Source organism: Eriocheir sinensis, chromosome 51 (assembly GCF_024679095.1).
Source record: "Eriocheir sinensis breed Jianghai 21 chromosome 51, ASM2467909v1, whole genome shotgun sequence".
NCBI lineage: Eukaryota > Metazoa > Arthropoda > Malacostraca > Decapoda > Varunidae > Eriocheir > Eriocheir sinensis.
Window position 1 is genome coordinate 6,822,849 of NC_066559.1, and position 23,218 is coordinate 6,846,066.

General features: G+C 40.2%; 1 protein-coding gene across 2 annotated transcripts in view; it reads left to right on the forward strand.

The window, feature by feature from the left end:
- Positions 1-23,218, forward strand: part of LOC126982610 (ras GTPase-activating-like protein IQGAP1) — a 56,802-nt gene that overhangs the window by 29,105 nt on the left and 4,479 nt on the right. For both annotated transcript variants that reach the window (XM_050834802.1, XM_050834803.1), the window contains 25 exons: positions 895-1,052; positions 1,584-1,718; positions 1,992-2,076; positions 2,903-2,997; positions 3,424-3,625; positions 4,293-4,453; positions 4,619-4,753; positions 5,143-5,299; positions 5,692-5,834; positions 6,694-6,881; positions 7,956-8,097; positions 8,871-9,014; positions 9,237-9,332; positions 10,172-10,327; positions 10,946-11,110; positions 11,281-11,394; positions 12,111-12,236; positions 12,360-12,586; positions 15,283-15,412; positions 16,068-16,162; positions 17,319-17,544; positions 17,970-18,132; positions 20,480-20,661; positions 21,548-21,683; positions 21,851-21,968. In XM_050834802.1, coding sequence (XP_050690759.1) covers positions 895-1,052; positions 1,584-1,718; positions 1,992-2,076; positions 2,903-2,997; positions 3,424-3,625; positions 4,293-4,453; positions 4,619-4,753; positions 5,143-5,299; positions 5,692-5,834; positions 6,694-6,881; positions 7,956-8,097; positions 8,871-9,014; positions 9,237-9,332; positions 10,172-10,327; positions 10,946-11,110; positions 11,281-11,394; positions 12,111-12,236; positions 12,360-12,586; positions 15,283-15,412; positions 16,068-16,162; positions 17,319-17,544; positions 17,970-18,132; positions 20,480-20,661; positions 21,548-21,683; positions 21,851-21,968 — 3,679 coding nt within the window. The remainder of the gene's footprint in view (positions 1-894; positions 1,053-1,583; positions 1,719-1,991; positions 2,077-2,902; positions 2,998-3,423; positions 3,626-4,292; positions 4,454-4,618; positions 4,754-5,142; positions 5,300-5,691; positions 5,835-6,693; positions 6,882-7,955; positions 8,098-8,870; positions 9,015-9,236; positions 9,333-10,171; positions 10,328-10,945; positions 11,111-11,280; positions 11,395-12,110; positions 12,237-12,359; positions 12,587-15,282; positions 15,413-16,067; positions 16,163-17,318; positions 17,545-17,969; positions 18,133-20,479; positions 20,662-21,547; positions 21,684-21,850; positions 21,969-23,218) is intronic.

Below are 23,218 nucleotides of genomic sequence, written 5' to 3' on the forward strand. Positions count from 1 at the left end.
ATTTTATTTCTTGAATTCCTTTTTAGGCATTGTGTTGAATATATAACAAAGAAAATAATACATTTTCTTTGTGTGACTCATCAATTTAAATCTTTCAGAACTTATCCTCTCAACCCTTCATATTGATGGCTTATTGTCTGTATGATGCCTTAAGTGTATTTAAATGTGTACACGACCAGAATCATCAGTCTATCATTTATTTAATTATATGCCATACTAATTCACCTTGATTTCTTTGCTCTACATTTAGTACTTTAAATTTTATTCAGCTATTGTTTTAATTTGTCAAATTTGAGTTTTTAGTATCTTGTGTATTTTGTTAAAATTTATATTATTCAGTATACTTTGCATCAACGTCATCCTGACATATTTCAAGTTCTCTTTCACAATTCCAAACCAGCAGAAATACTGGTGGTCATGCAGCTGCAGGAGTTTTGTCTTTTATTTTGTGATAGTTGTAAATGTTTAGCTTGGCAATATGTTTACCTATGTAAGTTCCTGTGTCACCTGCAGAAAGCATATTTTTGGTGAGAGAATACTCTAACATTTGCACATGATGGTATAAAATGGAATGCAAACAGGAACATTATAATTTTGTGTCTATTCCACGCATTTTCACTCGAACCCTCACAAAGGGGTGGCCACATTAGGCTACCTCACACACTTATCCATGCACACTCCTTTGCTCTCTCCACTTTACCAGTTAAGTTGTGCTTATGTATTCTGTCTTATTAACTAAATGCCCCCAGATTATAATGGAAAGTAGAATAGGGTCTTGCTAAACAGGGAATATTTTGTCACATATCCCATTATTGTCTAGATTTGATTCATAATGAAGACTGATATGCTTGGATTGTAAAACTGAGCTAATGTTGTTACATGTGTGCTATCCAGAGGAGGTGATGGAGGCCATGATGAAAGAGCTGGGCAAGTATGGGTGCCAGCTGCCTCAGTTTGGCAAGATTGGGGGCATCTTGGCTTCTGAGCTTCCAGTAGATGAGGCAGCACTCCATGCTGTGGTGATTGCCGTGAACGAGGCTGTGGAAAAGAGGGTGAGTGCCTGGGAGGGGTAAGGCTTATGTGGAACTGTGTAGAAGCAGGAATGTCATAGGGAGGTAGAGAGGGAGTGTGGTTGCATGGGGAAGCAAGAGAGATGCTGTCATTGTGTTTGCAAGGAGAGGGAGGGAGGGTAGTTAATTAAGGGGAATTAGACAGACATGTACTGTGGATGTGATACAGTGAAGTGTAGCAGAGGAATGAGTTTTCCCTCCAGCTGATAGATAATACTGTAGTGATCATTGTATTGCATACATATAAGAATACCACTTATTCATTCCTATTGTAATATCTCATACCCTTCTGTCACTGCCTTACCCATATTTTCCATTGGAACTTATCAGATCTTTCAGCTTTAAATGGCCTGGATCACAGTCCCCACCCCTCCACTCCACCTTAATCCACATTTCCATAGACTCCTCAAAGCTCTCACTAAACTTAAGCCACTAACCATATGTACTGCTCCCCAGAGCAGTGTGGAGAGCATGTTTTCCCTGCTACATATTGCCTTACCCTTCCCCCTACAGGACTGTTCAGAGCTGCTGGGGACCCTTGGTAACCCTATGTGCCATTTGAATAATGTATGCGAAGCCAATGCAGAAGTCTACTTGGTGTGCCTTGCAGATGCCAAGGCTAGGAAGAAGGAGATGGCCATCAACAAGGTGAGACTGTTTAGGCAATACGGTTGGATATGCTACTGAAGCACTGTGCCTGGCTTACCCACTAAATACTGGAGTATATCAGATACGAGTGACTTTTGCGATCTAAATTATTTCAGCCTCATGCCCAGTAATATGATCAAATTCCTCTGCTGTTGAACATGTGAATTAAGTTAAAATAAAAATATTAGCTTTATTATCATTAACCTAAGTAGTTAAATGTAAAAAAAATTCATTAGACGGGTACTTAAGTAGTTTATCTCCTCATGCCTTCAGAGTCGTGACCAGGACTACATTCCTGATGCCTATGATGAGCTGCTGACCCAAGCTGAAATACAAGGCCACATTAACCTTGTCAACGGTGAGTCCCTCTTTACATGTTGGAGAAGCTAGACCAGATGATGCACTACAAAGTTAAACTGTGGGAGATCTGTTCTTGTTCAGCTGGTAGTTGAGGGGTACCTAGGTGGATGATGGGATCTACAAATTTCCATGCCTTTAAAATATAGAATATACTGTTAGAGCTGACATCACATGGGCTTACTAGGCTGGCAAATATAGTGGTGTGTTTTTTAAATTCCTACATGATATTTAGCAAGTGCTCTTTCAGAAGTTGTAGTAGAGCAGTATTTGGTGTCAATCTCATATCTTTGCATCCTGCCACTTTTAGTAGCCTTAATGTTCCTTCTTTCTTTCTCTCAATATGCTTGATTCTTAATAAAAGAAATATAGGGAAAACTTGTTATGTCAGTTCATATAAAAAGTGAGGTTATGTATTGATGCCAGTGGGGGATTTGACTGGCTATGTAAAGAAAAACAGCCAGTTATATAGGTAGGAATTCATATTGCCTCACTTCACTGAAGAAACTAGACCACATGCACTGGTAATTTGTTTCATGATGTGTAATGTTGATAGAAGAGGGTTGCTTGCTCTGTTTTACCTTTTATGGTTTGTAACCATGAGTAGATTTAAATGCATTTTAAGTAAGATTTTTTGCATTTTTTGTCCACTTGTTCTCAAGAAAGGCTGTTTTGTACAACCTCACTGCAGATTCATTCTCTTGTACTAAATTTATTGCAAATATATGCTACTACAGTGTCTCAGAAGAGTGTGTATGTCGCACCATTACTGAGAGAAAATTATGATCTCGAACAGGAATGAAAGTGCTAGTTTTGTTATGTTTCAGTGTTGTGTGCGCTGGAGAAGGTGGAGGATGCTGTGCGGGAGAATGACAGTCGGGGGTTGCTGCAGGCTCTCCACTCCCCAACCCTTGCTCTTAAGGTGAGGTGGCTCACAGTTAATTTGAAAAAAATATTGGTCCAATTGAATGTCTTGATGGTCTTTCACATGCTTTCGTAAAACATTGTATTTATATATAGAAAGGCTGACTAATAAATAGGAGACTTCTTGATATGCTAAGCAGTGAAACATACCCTAAGGAATATAACACACATGTGCTGCTAGTTTAAAGGAATATATTGTTCTTATAATAGTTCTCCCTTAATGGACAGCTGTCATGAGTGGATGTCATGGTTTGAGGGAAGTCTTATGTGCTCTTCAAAAGCCTTGAGATCCATGTGACGGGAGATTAATAAGGTTGTGTTTTACCATTCAGTTGTACCTATATTGTAAGGGGCAGATAAATGGGATATGTTTGATTATGCACTGCCTATGGAGAGCAGTTATTTTACCTGTCACTTTCATCAGGAGGTGAACGACAGTCTGGCAGAGAACTATTTAAAGGCACTGGCGCAGGAACTGGAGGAGCCTTCCACCGTGCAGAGCCTTAACCACAGCCACAACTACAGCCTGGACGCCACCATGCTGCGAGACACCTCCCTCACCAAGGCCTCGCTCCAGTCCGTCATCATCACCGTCAAGAGGGAAGCCGCTGCCACCGAACAAAAGGGTGAGTGATACATGGCCTCCTTGTTGTGTTTTATTTCTATATATATTTAGAAGAGTTTTTCTCAGGTTTAAATCTTTTTCTCTGGCTTTTTCTCATTTCTCTTTGATCTTGATTTGTTTATTTTTTACCCAAAGTATATACAAGAGTATTATTCAGCAGACTTAATTGTAAATTGTTCCCATTGCAAATTGTAGCTTTTGTGTCAGGTGAATATGATTTTGAATTTAAACTATAACTTAATTGTTTAACCAAATGTTTCATAATGGACTGCTGTTTGGAGGATAGCTTTTGGACTTATAATTTGGTAACTCCTGATTCTTGCTATGAGTGTTGTAGGATTCTTATTGATTTAGATAATTCAATTTCTTATATTGTACAAACATCAGAATCCTTTAGCTAACAAGTGAACTTGTGAAGTACAATCAGGCCACTTCAGAGATGTAGTGTGTCTTCATTAATGTAGTTGTATTCATTCATTGTTCTCACCCTAACTTTCATGGTAATTTAACTCAGCATTCATACTTTTGCCCTAGAAGTTTCAAATCATGACCTTCATATTTCTTATGAACAATGAGAGGTTTAACACTATGCAGATGAGTCAGGTTTTGCCTTGAGTTAGTGAGCTTGATCAGTAATGTGCACCTGGTGTGGTTCTGTGGCTTGCCAGTGAGGGAGGGCATCGCAGCTGTGAACAGAGGCCTGAGCCAAGGGTCACCAGGAGACACTCTGCAGGCCCTGAGGTCTCTCGGCGGCAACATCTCCTCACTTCTCGACTTTGCTGCACCGCTCTACCATGAAGAAATGGGTGCCATCCGTGAGGATGCTGGGGTAAGGAACTGTTACTCTCCCCATCACCTTTACTCACCCCTTCTGTCTGTAACCTATTCACAAGTTGCAAATTATCTTAAAAGACAAGTAGGTCAGCACACTAAACAGATTTAAGGACCAAGTGTGGGTAACAGTGTAAGTAATCAATGTGGTGATGACTTGCAGGCTGACCTTAGCCTTGAGGAGATTCAGGGTGGGGTGCGTCTGCTGTCAGCCGTGGCGAGGGCAAATGCAGCACTCAGCACCCGCAGCCCTGCTGAACTCTGGCTTTACCTCTCAGATCCCCACATGTATCTTGAGGTGAGTGAGGTTGTGAATATGAAGAAGTATATGGGGAAGATGGTGCCTAAGTGGTAAGCCTATGGAAGTAGTGGGCACATGGTCCTAGTTCAAGTTTTGCCATCAGCTGACAATTTTTCATCCATTGCCATGTTGTGGAAAATCTCACGTTTGTTCAGTGCCATCTGTGAAGTGGTGCAAGCAACAATAACATATCAGTTTCACCATATGGCATATAAACATAAGTGGAAAAAAAATACTGATATAGTGTTAGGAGTAAATTAATTTTAATTGAAAGGTAACAAACACTCAAAAGAGGGGAATCTTGAGATTGAGGAAAGAGAGATTTGTTGTGATGTATGTATAGGTACTTCCATTGTCTTATGTCATCTTGGATGCTTCCCCTGCAGGGTCTTGAAGAAACAAATCTCCGGGAGTACTTCAGGGTCATGAATCGAGCCCAGCAGGCCAAGATATCTTCTGGTGACCCCTGCCCCTTCCTTACTTACCTTGAGCTGCAGCAGCTGGTTGATGAGGTGAACCTGAAGGTACAGGAGGACAATGACAGTAAGTTTCCCTTAGCATTTATAATTGACAGTGCATGGTAGTATTAATCCCTTGCATCCACTTTTCAAAATACCAGTGTTAATCATTGTTATACCACTGAAGAATTTACTAATGCTATTCTGTGTGGGTAGAACATGAGCAGACTATGTGGTTTCAGGTTCTGTGCTTAAAAATTTTGTTGGTATGCTTGGTGGGTGTGGGCACAGGTATTGCAGGTTCAGTGTGGATGCAGGGCAGGGCCAAATGCAGGACAGTGTTAGGCAGACTTTGTAGCATCACTCACACTGTTAAACAAACAATGTCAGCCTCACCTGAACTAATTAAATTTATTGTTTGGTACTTAATTCTGTCACTTCATCAACAATCCTAACACCATTCATGCTACACCCCAGAGATTGGTGCCATCACAGCCATCAACAAAGCAGTGAGTAGTGGTGAGCCAGAAAACACCCTAACCGCCCTCCAACACTCGGCCCTCCAACTGGGATCCTCTGTGTCTCGCAAGGATGCACTCCACCACCATCAGCTTCTCAAGGTATGGCCGAAGTGCTCAGAGCCACTTCTGGGCAGGGGGTATGCTAGGCTTGAATTAGATACTTGAGAGAGAATGCCATACTAAGGTAAGGCAAAGTTGGGGGCATACGCTATAGCTGCGCGTGGCCTCGATTCTTATCTCCGTCGCATTGGCCCTTGAGCCTGTGGTGGGAGGGAGCCCATTACCCCGGGACACTGGGCTAGTGTGACATCTGGGTTACCACAGTTTACCTTCCCCAAATACCCATTTATCGGCCAGCCCGAGAGGGAGGATAAACAGCTGGGTGGGCTGCATGCTGACTGCCCGGGCTGGGATTCGAACCCGGGCCCACAGAGTAGTAGCCAGGTATGCTGACCACTAGACCACGCCATACTAAGGTTGACCATTAATTGAAAAGTTGCAACAAGATAGGCAAACTAAGTATAAAGCCACATTAAAATGCACACTATTTACAAAGCTGCACTGAGACTGACTTATAATCAGCCATGTATGAGTACCTTTGCATAAGTGTAAAGCCACACTGATCAAGTCGAAAGTCAAGTAAAAAATGTCAATATTCATTAAGTGTTTTCAAAGTATTGAACCTAGTCACTAGTTAGCTAACAAGAAGCACACAGTATGAAACCAGCATGTAGATGAAGGCTCAAGCACAAGATGGCAAGTATAGTGAAAGAACTCCTAGGAAGCAAAACACTTAGCCTAAAACAGTAAAGTGTGTCCAGCTCCAGTTAAGCAGAGTGAGATACCTAGGGAGAGCTGGTTGATGTGTATTGGTGGCAGAAATGTCATCATAAACCACCATGAACAAGCAGTAGATCAAGGAATGTCCTCATTAATCGCTTATATCATGTACCTACAGTTGCTGAGAAGTGCGAAGAGTGAGATGATGGGTAGCAGTGCTTCAGAGCTGTGGCTGGAGGACATAGTGGAGGTGGTGGAGGCAGTGGAGAGGCATGCAGAGGAGGCAGGTCGGGTGGCAGGGCTGCTGGCTGCCCTCAATCAGGCCCTCAACACTGCTAATGACTCTAATGCTGTTGCCATCCTGAGGTGAAGAAGAGGTTTTGTATTCATTTCTTCCTTTCATTTTTCTCATACAACCGTCCATATAAACATTAATCAATTTAATTTGTATGATGATAATTTTTTCTCTGGCTCAGGGCTTTGGGTGGCAGGAATTCCTATCCCAAACTCCCTCCAAGATTTTTTAACTTTTTGGCATAGTTGTTGTGTCTTCCCCTTCCTAGGGAAAAAATAGACAACCCTCCTACTTGCTTTTTATTATTATTATTATTAATAATAATTTTTTTTTACCAGCATATGCCCCTATTGATTTATTTAATTAAGAGGTCACCAGGGTTGGCCGATTTAAATCAAATGATTTTTATTTATTTATTTATTTATTTTTTTTTTTTTATATATATATATATTTTTTTTTATCATTGATTTAAGTCAATATATACTTCTGCCCAAACCAACATGGAATGTAAAGGAAAAATATAAAAACAAACACATACTTACACCTGCTTTATATATTCCTGAGGAATAGAACACTAAAAGCTTCCTTTTACAATACAACAAAAATTTCCACATTCCATTAAAAAATGAAATCAAAGGGTTTTACTTGTAATGAACTGTACTTATTTCTGAGGAGTAGAATATCAAAGCGCTTCCTTTTATAATACTATAACAAAAAATTCCACATGCCATTAAATAAAGGAAATCAAAGAGGTTTACTGATAATGAACTGTACTTATTTCCTGAAGTAATGAATTTAAAAAAGAAAATGGAATAAGACTAGGCTACCTCAGGGAATGTTTATGGAAGACAGTGAGGTGCAGCAAGTTTACCCAAAATATGGTACGGTACATCAGTTTTGTACACTAGCAGCCCTAAGACCATGTTTGACTTTATTATAAAACTGAGATGTTATGAGACTGCCAGTACACAAAGCAGTTTTGAAGTCATCTTGCCCGTTTTGTCAAGCACTCCTGCAATAGAGGAAGACGTTCTCACTTTTCCTTGTAGTTATGTAGAGGTACATCTGGCACTTCAGCTGTCTCCTTTTCATTAGTAACATTCAGCGTATAGTTGGTAAATTTTAATGTGGTAATATCGTTGCAGGTCACATGATCTGGGTTACCTCCGCATTAAGGGTAATGCTGTTCCCAGTATCCTAGACACCCTCAAGCAAGTGTATCAAGAGAAGTCTGCCAGCAAGAACCAGAGCAGTTGGGTTATTCACACGCTGAATGATGGATCAAAGGTTAGATTGTCTTGCATTCATACTTTTTATCAATTTATCTTAGCATTAAGTACATACAAAGTATTTATTTGTTTGATGATTTACCTTTGTCATTGGTAATCTAATTACTTTTAATATTGTCAGCCTAAATAGGGTTGGGGTAAAATACTATGCTGAGCATGTTGGTACATTACTCATCACCAAAACACTATGATTAGAATTACATATTTGAAAGTGGAACTTATTCATCATGGAGTAGATCAGTCACTATTAGTTATGCAACAATGAAGTCCTTGAAATATAACCATCATTTTTGACACATCACGGCTTGGAAGGATAAGAAAAGGTGGTGCCAGCAGCACTCTCCCACCTTGATACTCCCTTCCTAGAGCAACAGCTCCCCTCATGAACACCCCTGCACAGCCCAAGCATACATGGGGGGTACTTTTGGGGGGTACACGTGCAAAGAAGAGAAAACCTTATCTTCATTCTTTCATTCACTTCACCAGTAAACTAGAACAACCTTGTTTCATTTTTATTTCCTACGTACGACAACTCTTTCAAGAGGGAAGCATTGACACATCAGACAAAATTTATCAGTCCTTTTGCTCTTTTTATGGAGCATTATGTTGCAGGATTTTTTATTTAATTATTTTGCCTTGAGCCTGTCTCCTGTGCTGCACTGGATTGATGGAGAGGCTCTTAAAATATCTGGGTAAATAGTGAAGCTCTATATGGTGTAGTTTTGGTATCTCTTTCCTCCCATTTCACTGATTGTTTATGCATTGCCATAGGTGCACCTTGACTTGAAGCAAGGGGACTACCAGTGGGAGCAGCCGGAGGAGGTAGTGAGTCCCCAGAAGAGCTGCTACGTGACCCTGAGTGACCTGGAGGGGGCAGTGTCCAGGGTGGTGCAGCAGGAGGCTCACAGCAGACAGGTGAGAGGCCAACAATACTCTGCACTGCATCACAAATTCCTAAGTTTACCTTTTGTGGATGCAGCATACTTTGACTCATGAGATTAATATGAGATTTAAAAAAAATTACCATTAACATTCACTTCAGGATCATCAGCACATATATTTTATGATGATTTTAAAACTTTAATACCTTTGTCATTATCTCTGTTGTTAACATTATATCTAAATGTTCTGTGGCAGATGGATCAGCTGGTAGTGAGGCTGCAGGCCAGGGCGCGGGGGTGGCTCATCAGACGCATGCTACACAGAAGGCAGGAGGCTGCGTTGACTATACAAGTGAGAAAATAAACCTGCCTCTCCTCATCTGCCTATATTCTTTTCTTCAATGCAGCTGTCTCTGCCTCTTTTTCCTTGCCCTTACTTTGTAACAGTTACTGCTGCTGCATTTACCTTACTTGGCTTTTGTACTTGTTTTTATTCCATGTTTCATTCTATCTTTTTGTCATCCTGCTTATTTTCTTGTCCTTTCCTGTATTTTCATATCTACCTCTCTTTGTTGAATCTGCATGTGCTTCAGTTCTGGTTCACTGTTTGTATTCTGTCCTCATTTTTTATCATGGATTGTCCCTTGATTCATCAGTCTCTCTTCTCTCATGTGTGTATCTTCTTTTGACAAATATTAAAGTGATATTTAACTTCATGGATGGGGAGATACAAAGAATGTTAATGGCATCTATGATAAGATCAAGGCTAAATATGCAGCTGTGGCGTGGTCACCCACTTGAAAAAAAACACAAGTTGGAAAGAAGGGCAACAAAAATTATTCCAAGCTTACATGAACTGCAAAATTTGAAGGACTCCCCAAACTGGAGGTGCTGACATTGCAAGAAAGAGAAGTGACTTAATTAAGGATTTCAAACACACAAAAGAGCATGTAGACAGGGAAGACTTCCTCAGTTGAAGTTCCTGGTAAGGGTTTGTAAAAGGACAAAGGGATATGAACATTAAATGAGGAAAACAAGAAGATAGCTTGCTCTATAGACTCATCAATACCCAAAATAGTTTGGATTCAGAAGTAATTAGAGGTAAGGATAGATATGGAGACAGCAATGCAAGCTTAGTTTGAATCCAGTACAGTACAACTAAGTAAATACACCAATAATATCTGTCTTTAGACCTGGTGGAGGATGGCTCGAGCTCGTCGCACATACACCCTCTACTGCCAGGCACTGAGGCTGAGTGAGCCCTATGTGATCAGGCTGCAGAGGGCGGTGCGGGCCTGGCTGCACCGCAGGAGGCTGAGACGCCTCCAGACGTACTTTACGCAGCATGTGAGTATTTTGCAGGAGTTGTTACATGTAGTGATGCCATAAAGACGATTGACTAGGATTTTTTTTTTTTTTTTTTTTTTTTTTTTTTTTTTTAAGCCATTGTAATGTCTTAGCACATAACTGTTTAGTGTTCTTGATAGAAAATGTTTGTGATTGATTGTTTGATTTTTTAATTTATAAGCTTTGTCATTGAATTTTTCTTATTTAGCTTCTTACGTCTCAAATGTTCAATCATAAGAGCTGGGATTATTGTTCTGCTTTGTGCTTTTGTATTTTATGTTGCTATTTGTATGTTTATACCATATATGCCTACTGCCATTCCTCTGCCAATGGCCTCTGAAAGGTTATGTGCCTTCCTTTTTGGATTCTGAGATCTTTTGTGATTGATTGTAATACACTTAACCTCTCTGCTGCGATTGGCATGGATTTCCCCTTCACTGGTAGCCTGGTTACATTATACTCCCAGGTCTTTCTCTGCCTCTGTGGTGGATAGTGGAGTGTTTCCCATGTGGTTCTGGTATGCTGGATTTCCCCTCACAAGGTGCATGACTTTACATTTTCTTCATTGAATTATAGCACCCACTTATTGCTCCGCTCACACTTGTGCAATTTTGGCAGGTGAATCAAGTGGTTGCCATCCAGCGTGCCTGGAGGGCCCACAAGGCACGGCAGGTTCTCCACTCCATAACCCACCAGGAGAACCCACCCATGCCAGTCATCCGCAAGTTTATTCACCTCCTTGATGTCTCAGAAAGTGACCTGGATGAGGAGTTTCGGCTGCAGGTACTGATTTTAGGGAGGTTCAAGTATTTATCAGGGGTCAGCATAGTATAGTTGTGCTGAGGAACTATTTCTACATAAATGGATTGATTCTAGAGTGAGGTTGCTTGTACCGTTATGGTATCAGAGTGAGCATCCAAAACATTATCACCCTTTTGATTCTGTGTCACCAGCGTGTGAAGAGTGACATAGTGAAGACAATCCGCCACACACACCAGCTGGAGAAGGACGTGGATGATCTGGACGTTAAGATTGGTCTGCTCGTGCACAACCGGATCACCCTGCAGGTAACACTCACTGCTTTATGGCTTCCTGTGGCTTTGGTCACTTATAAACACTGCTGGATTTGCTTTATACAGACTGTATTTTTAATTTTTCTGGAGGGACAAGGCTGTTTAGGACCAAGCTGTTATTTTGCTGGTCTTTACAACATAGATTTTCCCAGGGTGTCATGTGATCAAAGTCCTCTTTCAGTGAATATTTTTGGCACCTTTTACCTTGCTCTTGAAAATTTTAATTAAGTTATTCAGAAGAAAAAATGAATATGTGCTTCTGAAAGACTCCCAGCAGTGCACTTCACTCCAGGCATACAAGGCACCTGAGTTTAATATTTGAGTTTGAAATTTTCATCTTTAATGTATTTGATTTCTGTGACTTTTTAGTATTTTTTAGTATTTTTTACTCAAAATGCATTATTTGTTAATATGTGTACATTGCTCCACTTTAGATTTACACCATCAGTCTTTCAACTGTTGTTCCTAGAAAATGACAACCCTCAGACATTACCTTCTTTAGATGGTGCCACTCTTGAGGTTGTCTTATGAAGATGGTCAATAGTTAACCCCTCCAAACTCCCCCATAACGCAGAAGTCATCGAAAAATATACTTTGAAACTGTGAAAAAGTCATAAAAGATGCTTTATTGTTCATAGTTGTTATGTCTTCTCCAAGCTTCCCAGCTTACCTCATAGATTTAATAACCATTCATGATTATATTCTTTCAGGATGTCATTCCAGCAGACAAAGAAAACATGAACCCAAATATTCCAGACTCCAAGCCAAAGAAAAACAAAAAGAATTCAAGAGACACTCTAAAACATGGCTCTGTCAGGTCTCAGAGAGGACTGAAGGTGTGTTGGTGCATTACTTTGCTTGTATTTGTAAATTTTGTGTATTTATAAAAACTTAAACATGGTAGCATTGTTTGTTATGAAATGAACATCCACAGAGAATGTATGACTTCCTCCCTCTAGGCACTTAACAAGGAATCAAGAGAGAAGCTTCTTGGCTACCAGCACCTCTTCTACCTGCTGCAGACGCGGCCGCACTACCTGGCCACCCTCATCTTTGCCATCCCACCCGGAAAGACCACCAAGTTCATTGAGAACGTCATTTTTACACTCTACAATTATGGTGCCAATGACAGAGACAATTTTCTGCTCCTGAAGCTGCTCAAGACTGCTCTGGAGGAGGAGATCAGGTGAGAACTGGGCAGCTGCCTTCCTAAAATATTAATGCCTCTTTGCCACAAGGCCACCAATGGCCGCTACCGCTGCCCACCACCCATACTTCTCAGTGGTGCCTTTCATATGGCTCAGGTCAAGTGAAGAATGCGTTGAGGCTAGGATGCTGAAGATGACCAAGGAGTGTTTGTATCAATCCTTGTTAGGCTGAGAAACTCCTCAAACGAAGGCTTGCTCATATAAAAGAAATTAAAATTAAAAAATTTCGGCACATAAATCGCTGTTAAATGTATGATGCAAATCACTGTCATTCATTCATTCATCATTGACGCCTTCTTGTAGGAGCTCCTACCAGGGGATGGCCACGACAGAAGAGTTTCCATCTCTCTCTATCCAGACACTCCCTCCTTGCCTGCTCAGAGTTTCTCAAGGATCTTTCACCCCTCTCCCTGACATATTCCTGCACCCTCCATTTCACTGGAGGTCGTCCTCTAACATTCCCTCCCTCTATCTCACTCACATACACCCTCCTGGTCATCTTACTCTCCTCCATTCGCTCCATGTGGCCAAACCACTTTAAAGTCTTCCCTTCACCCACGTAACACATTCTAAAACACTCATACACACTTTCATTACTCATTCCATCCATTCTACTCACACCACATGCACTCTTCAAATAACTCATTTCCACTGCCTGCACTCTAGACCTCTGGCTTTCATTCTAGGCCCATGTTTCGCTTGCATATGCGAGGGTTGGTACTATTACTGTATTTCTCAAATCTCTCTTTCATTCTCACACTTCTGCCATTCATGATATGTCCCAAAGACCCTACCACTTTTCTTCCTTGCAATGCCCTTTCTCTTGTCTCTCCTTCTGTACCACCATGCTTACACATAACTGATCCAAGGTATTTAAACTCATTAACCTCCTCCATTTCTTCACCATTCAAAATTATTTTGCATTCTTTTTCATATTCAATTCCCACTCTATATGGGCATACAAAATCCACAACCTCACTTCTACTCTGCTCACAAGCCATCACTTCACTTTTGTTGACATTTACTTTCAGCTTTCTCCTTTTACATACATTATCAAAACACTGACCAAATTTTGTAAGTCACTTTCATTTTCTGCAATGAGCACTGTGTCAGCAGCAAATAAGATTGAATTCAGCACCCACTTCCTTCCCTCTGTACTCCAACTTCCCCAACCTTGCCCTTCATTTCTCTCATAACACCATCCATATAAATATTGAACAACCATGGTGACATGACACACCCCTGCCTCAAGCCCACTTTTATCTCAGTGTTCACTTTTTTCTCCACTAATTTTGACACATGTTGATGCATCTTCATAGAAAGACTTTATTGCATTTATCAGTTTTCCTTTCACACCATATATCTTTAAAACGTCCCACAATGCCAGCCAATCGACTCTGTCATAAGCTTTTCATTGGCGTCACAGACGCCGATGAACAGATTGTCTATCTTCTTGTTGTTGATGGTGTTCTCTTCAAGTTGCTTTCCTGGCTCACCCATGCATTGTAGATATGACACTGTATAATAACATTTGTTAGCACCTGTTCTAGATCCATGAAGGCAGCGTATAGTTTTTTCCTTTTGTTAATATTTTTTCTACTACCATCCTGCAGGAAAATATCTGACCCACACATCCCCTTCCCTTCCTGAAGCCTCCTTGTTCTTCACTGATTTTCTCTTTTGCAAGTCTTTGCACCCTCTCTATTATGACTTTGCCATATACCTTCCTGGGTATACTCAGCAGACTTATACCTCTATAGCTCCCACACTCCCCTCTCCTGCCCTTCCCCTTGTAAACTGGGACAATGATGGCTTTTGTCCAGTCTGCTGCCCTCCTCCCTCATGCCACTTCACATATTTTGACCATCCATTTAATAACTACATCTCCACACTCCAACATTTCTGCTGCCTTTCCATTTTTTAATCTTTTTATTGCTTGATATACTTCTTCATATGTTATACTTTCTTGGTGGCCAGTCCAATGTGGTATTATGGAGACTTGCTCCTCGTCTGGGCTAAAAGGATTAAAAACAAGACAGCTAATGTTCGCTGCCCCCCTCCCCGTTGGTTCTACCCCGCAGGGTATACTAATAGTGTGCACCACGTGAAGGTGAGGATGGGTTAGGCTACCCTCCCAGTCAGAGGGTAGCCGTATTGCTCTCTTCCCAATACCCCAAAACAAGGGAACTCTACGCATAGTAAAAAATGCACCTTGGATGAACCTCATTGGTTACGATACTGTCACTGTGCATTCTTCTTCTTTTAGGGCATCGCTTCTTTTTCTTGGCCAGCAGAACAAAGAAAAGCTCCTTGTTTGATGCCATTCTTGCAACTGACAGTCATGTAAGGGGATTATCACGAGTTGATGGTGGTCACTAGTTGCTTGCAGTTTCCCGGCCTTTTCACAGTGGGGTAACCAGTGATGACCACTGGTGGCCTCGTGTGAATGAGGCCTAATTGTGTAAGGATTAAGGGCCCTATGTATGAAAAGAAAATTGTAGGGTGTCACTTACATCCTTGATATACACTATGCTTCAAAGTTTGCAAGTTTTCTGCTATGGTGTATCGAGGTAATGTAGATGATCAGACGATATTGTAAAATTTTCATCATAACCATGCCACTTTGTACTCCATTATTATGTCTCTAGAGCCAGTTGTTCTCTGTGTGGTGCAGGTGCAAGGTGCTGCGTCTGAGTGACATAGTGTCAGGCAACCCTCTGGTGGTGAAGATGATCGTGTCCTTCAACAGGCGGGGTGCTGGCCAGGCCTCCCTCAGGGACATGCTGGGTCCCCTCATACACAAGGTGGGAATACATGCGCAGGGCATCATTTCCATACTCCTTGTCAATAGCTGTATTTTCTGCTACTGTATACACAACTAAAAGGAATTAGTATTGTAGTATTGCTATAGTTTTATGGTTTGCACATGAAAATTTGAATTGTGTGAATTTGAAATTGCTCCAAGTTCTAATTATTGTACTGTAGATAGATATGATTTAAAGTAGCAATATTTTTTAATTAGTAATGGCTGTGAATTTCCTGAGCTTAATTTTTTATTTATTTTTTATCCTTCATCATTTTTGTTTTATCAACCTCCATTCTCTATAGCTGTGTATCACATGGCTAAAGATGTTTACTGTACTTGTAATAGCTATATGTGTACAACATAATTTTTTATGGTACTCATGTGATATATACCATTGTAATATAGTTGTAGACTATCATGTAATACAGTGGGGTTATATTTCTTGGTAAAAAAAATCTATAGGTGTTGGATGGATGTAAAATACAGAAGTCATTTAATCAGCAGGAAAGTTTACATTGGTGGTACAGTCATGTTGAAATATGAAGTTGATTGGAATGACTTTGGTAACAAAAGTAGAGCTGTAAGAGAATCACGATATGATATTTGACATTTAAGTCCTTAATATATATTATTTTACATCCTTTCCCTTGCAGGTGCTGACCAACAATAGTATGCTGACTAACACTAATCCAGTTGAGATTTACAAGACTTGGGTCAACCAGCTGGAGATGAACTCAGGACAGGCCAGGTGAGGCACTGGGATAGAGTGGTGCCATTGTGTAGGGAAGAGAGGTTGTTGGTGTGAGTTGTTTCATTGATGGTAATACTATCATAATATAAGTGCAAAGAGGATAGGTTAGTCCTGTGTAGGACTGAGGGATGCTGATGTGATTGTTCATAGCTTCTCATTCACAAAAATGGGTAAGCCATGAACAGAATAAAAAATATTGATTGACTTCATTGGTTATAATACTGCCACTGCACCAGATGGGAGATTAATTTTGCTAAGCCATTCAGACTTGGGGCAGAGAGTATGACTAAGATATTGTTGGGGAAAGAGAGGATGGAGAAAGGGATTGAATTTAAGTATGTGATATAAACGAATAGGAATAATTTTGTGAAGAAAGTATATAATGGCAGATTTGAGGGATAAGGTGAGCTAGACATACGAAGTCGGATAAGTGCATGATGGGTGAAATGGAGAGAAGTGAGCAGTGTGATCTGTGACAAAAAGATTCCAGTAAAACTGAGAGTAAAGATTTATACAACATTAGTAAGACCAGTGCTGTTGTATGGTGCAGAAGCATGGGCACTGAGGAAAAAGGAGGAGAAACAACTGGAGAGGACAGAGATGAGAATGCTGCGATGGCTGATGGGTATATCTTTGAGAGAAAGAAGAAAAAATGAGGACATCAGAGCAGAAGCAGGAGTTGTGTTAATCTCGGAGAAGGCAAGAGAGGCATGCTTGAGATGGTATGGCCATCTAACTAGAATGTAGGAGGCAAACCCTGCAAAGTTGGCATGGAGGAAGCAAGTGGAGGGGAGGAGGATGAGAGGATGACAGAGACTGAGGTGGAGAGATGGAGTCCAGAGAGACATGGAGCAACTGGGACTTGAAGAACAGGACGCACAAGACAGCAGTTACTGGCGACAACATATAAGAGTGGCCGACCCCGTCAGGGATTAATAAGGCAGAGAAGAAGATTGAGGGATAAGGTGTCAGGGTCAAACCACCATTGAAATGGATCAAATGAGTGCACGAGTATTGGAGAGAGAGTTGGTGGGTGAGGGCCTGAGTGTGCTAAGAGGGAGTGCTGGAACAGGGAAAGCCTTTCCTGGCCATCCTCATAAGGGAGCAGGGCATTGGAGATGTAGATATAATAAAAATAACTATTCTTTTCCAGTGGTCTGCCCTATTCAGTCAGCCAGGAGCAGGCCTTGCAGTACCCTGAGGTACAAAAAAGGCTGGCCCAGGCCATCACCACCCTGAAGGAGGTTACCCAGGCCTTCTGTGACCAGATCACTTCCAGCAGAGACATGATCCCTTATGCTATGTTGTACATGGCCCGGGTGATGCAAAATGCTCTACAAAGGCGGTTCCCACACATCCCTGAGAAGGAGATACTTAAGGTGAGGCCTTTGTGGAGAGATTGTGCTGGAGAGGCATGTGGTGGATGGGCACAGAATCTCAAATTTACAGAAAATTTGTCCCTCTATTTTGGAGAGTATTTTCAGTTTCCTGTTGAAATATCTACAATGTCTGTATACCCTTATTTACTTCATTTAGTATTGAATTTTCTGGTTTATTATCTATTAAAGGTATAGATGGGACTCATTTGTAATCTCTGTCTTAAGCATACATTCAAATGTTAGGTGCCCATATCACTGGGTGAACTATCCTCCTGTGACTTGTTTTCATCCTCTTTTGCACAATGTATTTGAACCTGCTTTTGATGAAGGTTATTTTAACTAAGAAATTGGGCAACATGATGGTGATCACATACATCAAATTCAAAGACAGCCACTCATAGCTCTTGGTGTCTCACATGTTACAGGTGGTGGGGAACCTGGTCTATTACCGATACATCAACTCGGCCATTGTGGCACCTGATGCCTTTGACATTGTGACTGTTGCTCCAGACCAGAAGCTGAACAACAACCAGCGACGCAACCTGGCCAGCATTGCCAAGATCCTCCAATTTGCTGCCTCCAAGAAGGGTCAGAGGCCCTGTCTTGTTTTATATATATATATATATATATATATATATATATATATATATATATATATATATATATATATATATATATATATATATATATATATATATATATATATATATATATATATATATATATTCATTCATCTTTGGCTCCTGCTCCTAGGAGCTCCCACCAGGGGATGGCCACGGCAGAAGAGTTTCCATCTCTCTCTATCCAGACACTCCCTCTTTGCCTGCTCAAAGTTTCTCAAGGATCTTTCACCCATCTCCCTGACATACTCCTGCACCCTATCTCCATATCATTGGAGGTCATCCTCTAACATTCCCTCCCTTTGTCTCACTCACATACACCCTCCTGGTCATCTTACTCTCCTCCATTTGCTCCATGTGGCCAAACCACTTTAAAGTCTCGTTTAACTTTCTCCACCACTCCACACTTCTTCCCTTCACCCACGTGACACATTCCAAAACGCTCATACACACTTTCATTACTCATTCCATCCATTCTACTCACACCACATGCACTCCTCAAATAACTCATTTCCACTGCCTGCACCCTAGACCTCTGGCTCTCATTCCAGGCCCATGTTTCACTTGCATATGTGAGGGTTGGTACTATTACTGTATTTCTCAAATCCCTCTTTACCTCCATGTTCACACTTCTGCCATTCATGATACGTCCCAAAGACCCTACCACCCTTCTTCCTTCTTTTTTTCTGTTGCCACCACATGCTTACCAAACTGACCCTCATAACTCATTAACCTCCTCCATTTCTTTACCATTCAAAATTATATTTTTTCATTTTTTTTTTTTTTTATATCCCACTATGTGGGCATACAAACACAACCTCACTTCTCCTCTCACCTCAACTCTCAACTTTTGTTCTTTGACACTTTTGCTTTTTCTCCTTTTACATACATTATCAAAAACTGTGACCAAATTTTGTAAGTCACTTTCATTTTCTGCAATGAGCACTGTGTCATCAGCAAATAAGATTGAATTCAGCACCCGCTTCCTTCCCTCAGTGTACATTTTTTACTCCAACTTCCCCAACCTTGCCCTTCATTTCTCTCATAACACCATCCATATATCTCTGTGTTCACTTTTTTCTCCACTAATTTTGACACATGCGAATTCATCTTCATAAAGACTTTATTGCATTTAGCAGTTTCCCTCCCACACCATATATCTTTAAAACGTCCCACAATGCCAGCCAATCGACTGTCATAAGCTTTTTCTAAATCCATGAAGGCAGCATATAGTTTTTTTCCTTTTGCTAATATTTTTTCAACTACCATCCTGAAGGAAAATATCTGATCCACACATCCCCTTCCCTTCCTGAAGCCTCCTTGTTCTTCACTGATTTTCTCTTCTGCAAGTCTTTGCTCCCTCTCTATTATGACTTCCATATACCTTTCTGGGTATACTCAACAGATTTATACCTCTATAGCTCCCCACACTCCCCTCTCCTGCCCTTCCCCTTGTAAACTGGGACAATGATGGCTTTTGTCCATTCTGCTCCCTCCCCCCCTCCCATGCCACTTCACATATCTTGACCATCCATTTAATAACTACACCATCTCCACACTCCAACATTTCTGCTGTAATTCCATCAATTCCTGCTGCCTTTCCATTTTTTTAATCTTTTCATTGCTTGATTTACCTCTTCATATGTTATACTTCTGTATATACTCCTCCTCTACCTCCACTCAAAATTACCTCTGGACCTCCATCTTTAAAATTCATGAAGTTTTTGAAATATTCTCTCCATCTCACACATATATATATATATATATATATATATATATATATATATATATATATATATATATATATATATATATATATATATATATATATATATATATATATATATATATATATATATATATATATATATATATATATATATATATATATATATATATATATGTTATGTATGAAAGCTGTTCGAATAGAAAGAAGTATTTTCATCATATGTGGCAGTCAATACTTACTGTTAGTTTCTGGTGTTTGTGCTGTGGAACCGTCTGATTTTCTTTATTTCGTGTGTATGATTCTGTATGATGCTGAGCTCCTTATTTTATCTGGATCCATGCAGTTTCTATTTAATTAGGTAAACTTTGAATATGCTTTGCTGATTTCCTTATTTTAACAGCATTTATAGGGTTTTCACTTGATAAGGTAGGCCTTGAATCTGCATGCTGTTGAGTTACTTACTTTAACAGGATTTCCAAAGTCCATTTAATTATGTAGACCTTGAATTTCTACGTACTGGTTCCTTAATTTTACCAGGATTCCACAGTGCTTTGGTAGGCGCTGAAGTAACCCTTCCTTTCTCCAGGCTTTGGGGACGAGGCATCACACCTCAAGTGCCTCAATCCCTTCATTGTGGAGTGCCATGAGAAGTTCAAGAGCTTCTTCCGGCAGTGCTGTGAGGTGGATGAGCCTGAGGTGGTGTACAATGTGACACAGTACTCTGAGGCAACACTCATTGTCAAGCCCACCATCTACATCACAGTCCAGGTAAGAGCCAGCCTTGATTGCCATGTGCTTGGGGACATTTATTATCCATGTTTAGCAATGAAACTTTACTTAACTGCTGGCCTTGGTTGTTCTGGTTGAGGATTTCACTGTGCTGGTCTGAGCTGGTTGGAACTGTAAAAATCATGTCATTTTGTTTCATTATCACTTCAGAGTAAGGAACTGTGTGTTTTTTATCTATTTTTCCTCACTTAGGGGTTGATATTCTTGAAATAGGAATATTGACGTGTATTACTTTTGTTGGATTTAGTTTTCCTGAAGTGTATATATGCAACATCCATGTCAGTTCTACATAAAGTGTATGCATAGACACAAAGTGATAACAAGGCCACCTCATAAAGGCGAGGTAGGGCCTAGCTTCCACAATTAATTCTTATGGTAGCCCTTGAGATGCAGCTAGTTCTCCAGGGCTCCTGCCCATGGACAAAAAGCCTGGGCCCATTGATTATGACACCATCCATTGAGCAAAGTATCATTATCATAAATTTTAATACTACCTCATGTCAATAATTGTCTATTTTACATAACTTAGTTGTTTAAGGTGTCACCAATACATTTTATCTTCTTATCTAATACCTTGAGGGAAAGTATGAGATTATTCTGATATACTATTGATGTAAAATTATTATCCTTTCATATGTGGTATTACATAGTGGTGGAAATGAATTGTAACATTTTATTAGGTTAAAGAATGTATTCCTCAACAATCTGCATGCCCTAGACATACTTGGTGTATACTTATTTTGTGTCTTGTGTATTCAGTAAGATGTCCCTCTGCAACTCCTATTACAAAATCATCTTTTTTTTGAATTGGTAGAAATACTCACAAGCCAGAATGTAAAATCACTGGTATTTTTCTACTCTTCAGGAAATATGTGAAACACACCAATTGCTTCTGGACCACAAGGAGATTCTGGCGCCAGACCAAGGTGACCCCCTTCACGACGTCTTGGCTGAGCTCGGGGAGCGGCCCTCAGTGCATGCCCTCGTTGGGGAGGCCATGGGTGAGAAACAACACACACTTGTTTTCAGCCACCGTAGTGTACAATAGACACAGGGAAGCTTGGCAAATTAAAGCTGTTTGATGATTGACTTAAACCATAATTTCTCAGCTGAAATGTCACATGATAAGGGAAAGGCCTGAACCCCTCTATTCACCCCTCCTCCTCAGAGTCCGGCACTGCAACTCTGGGTCGCATGGAGCTCTGTCTAGCACTCACCAACAAGTTTGACATGACCACGACCACAGAGGACAAGGAACCCAAAGATGGCAACAAGCTCTTTAACAGGTAGGTAGCATTGCCAGTGATGGGTTTTGGTTCTTAGCGGTCAGTGTACAGACTCTTAGTGGATCACTTGCTCTGCATCTTCGTGTGAGTGGGATGAATGCTGTGTAATGTGTTTGGTTGTATCATTTGGTTTAGGGATTCTGTCAGTTTTGTTTTGTAGTTAATTTTTCTTCCTATTCTGCTGGCACAAAATCTGAACTGTTGGTCTTCGTCTTCATGTTTCCTGATTTTTTTTATTTTTGTATTTATTTTTATTTTTTTATTGATGCCATATTGCTAACAATCGTCATTCATCTCCATGGCCCTCTAAGTGTCCCCATGGCTTCATTCTAATACAGAATACATGTCTAGAATAAGTACCATAGTGCAGGTTTTTTATCTTCTTATATAGCATATTCTACTCTATTCTATCTCACTGTTTTTAGCATAATTACAGTTCTCCTTCCCCATTCGACTCTTTTAAAGTGTATTATGTATAAACTTTTTCATTGCACATACCACTTCACTCGCAACTACATACTATTGATCCATTCCTTTCAAGTGTCCCTAACTTTGCTCCTTGCCACAATTGCTCTCACTCTTCATATACATTACATATTCACACTACTTAATAATTTCCATTCATTGTCAAACTTGAGGAATGTGTCAACATTTTCCCTGGGGAGATACTCTTATTTTTCAGCTTCCTGTTGCCTTACTTATGATCCTTATTATCTACATATGTATACAGATGTATCATTCTGTGGTGAAAAAATGCATTACAAATTCCATGCGAGTATTCTTCCTATAGTATATATGTTCAGCATTCACTACCAGCACTAAGTACTTTGAAGCATTATAGCACCTACTTAGTTTCTTTTATTCCTGATTAACTCATTTCAAGTTTCCTTAAATATACCTGTGTATTCCCCATGTCCGTATCTCTTTAATTTATCCTCATTTTGTGCATACATTTGTATTGTTAACTATGTTCCCAGTATTAGTTCTGCTCACATTACCCGTAGTCCTATTAAACCATATATCTAGCATCTTCACCATACGTTTCAATATTTATGTATTTGCATACATGCCTGTGCCAGTCTTGCTCCTCTCAAATAGTTATTTTTAGTTTTGTCATCCCACAAACATCTGCCTTTGCATCTTCAAGATGTAGCACATGTTCCACTTTGTTATGAGACCTTTGCCACATTTTTTAATTAAACATATTCTTTGTCTTATTCCAATTTTTTTACTGATTTTTCATGTAAAAT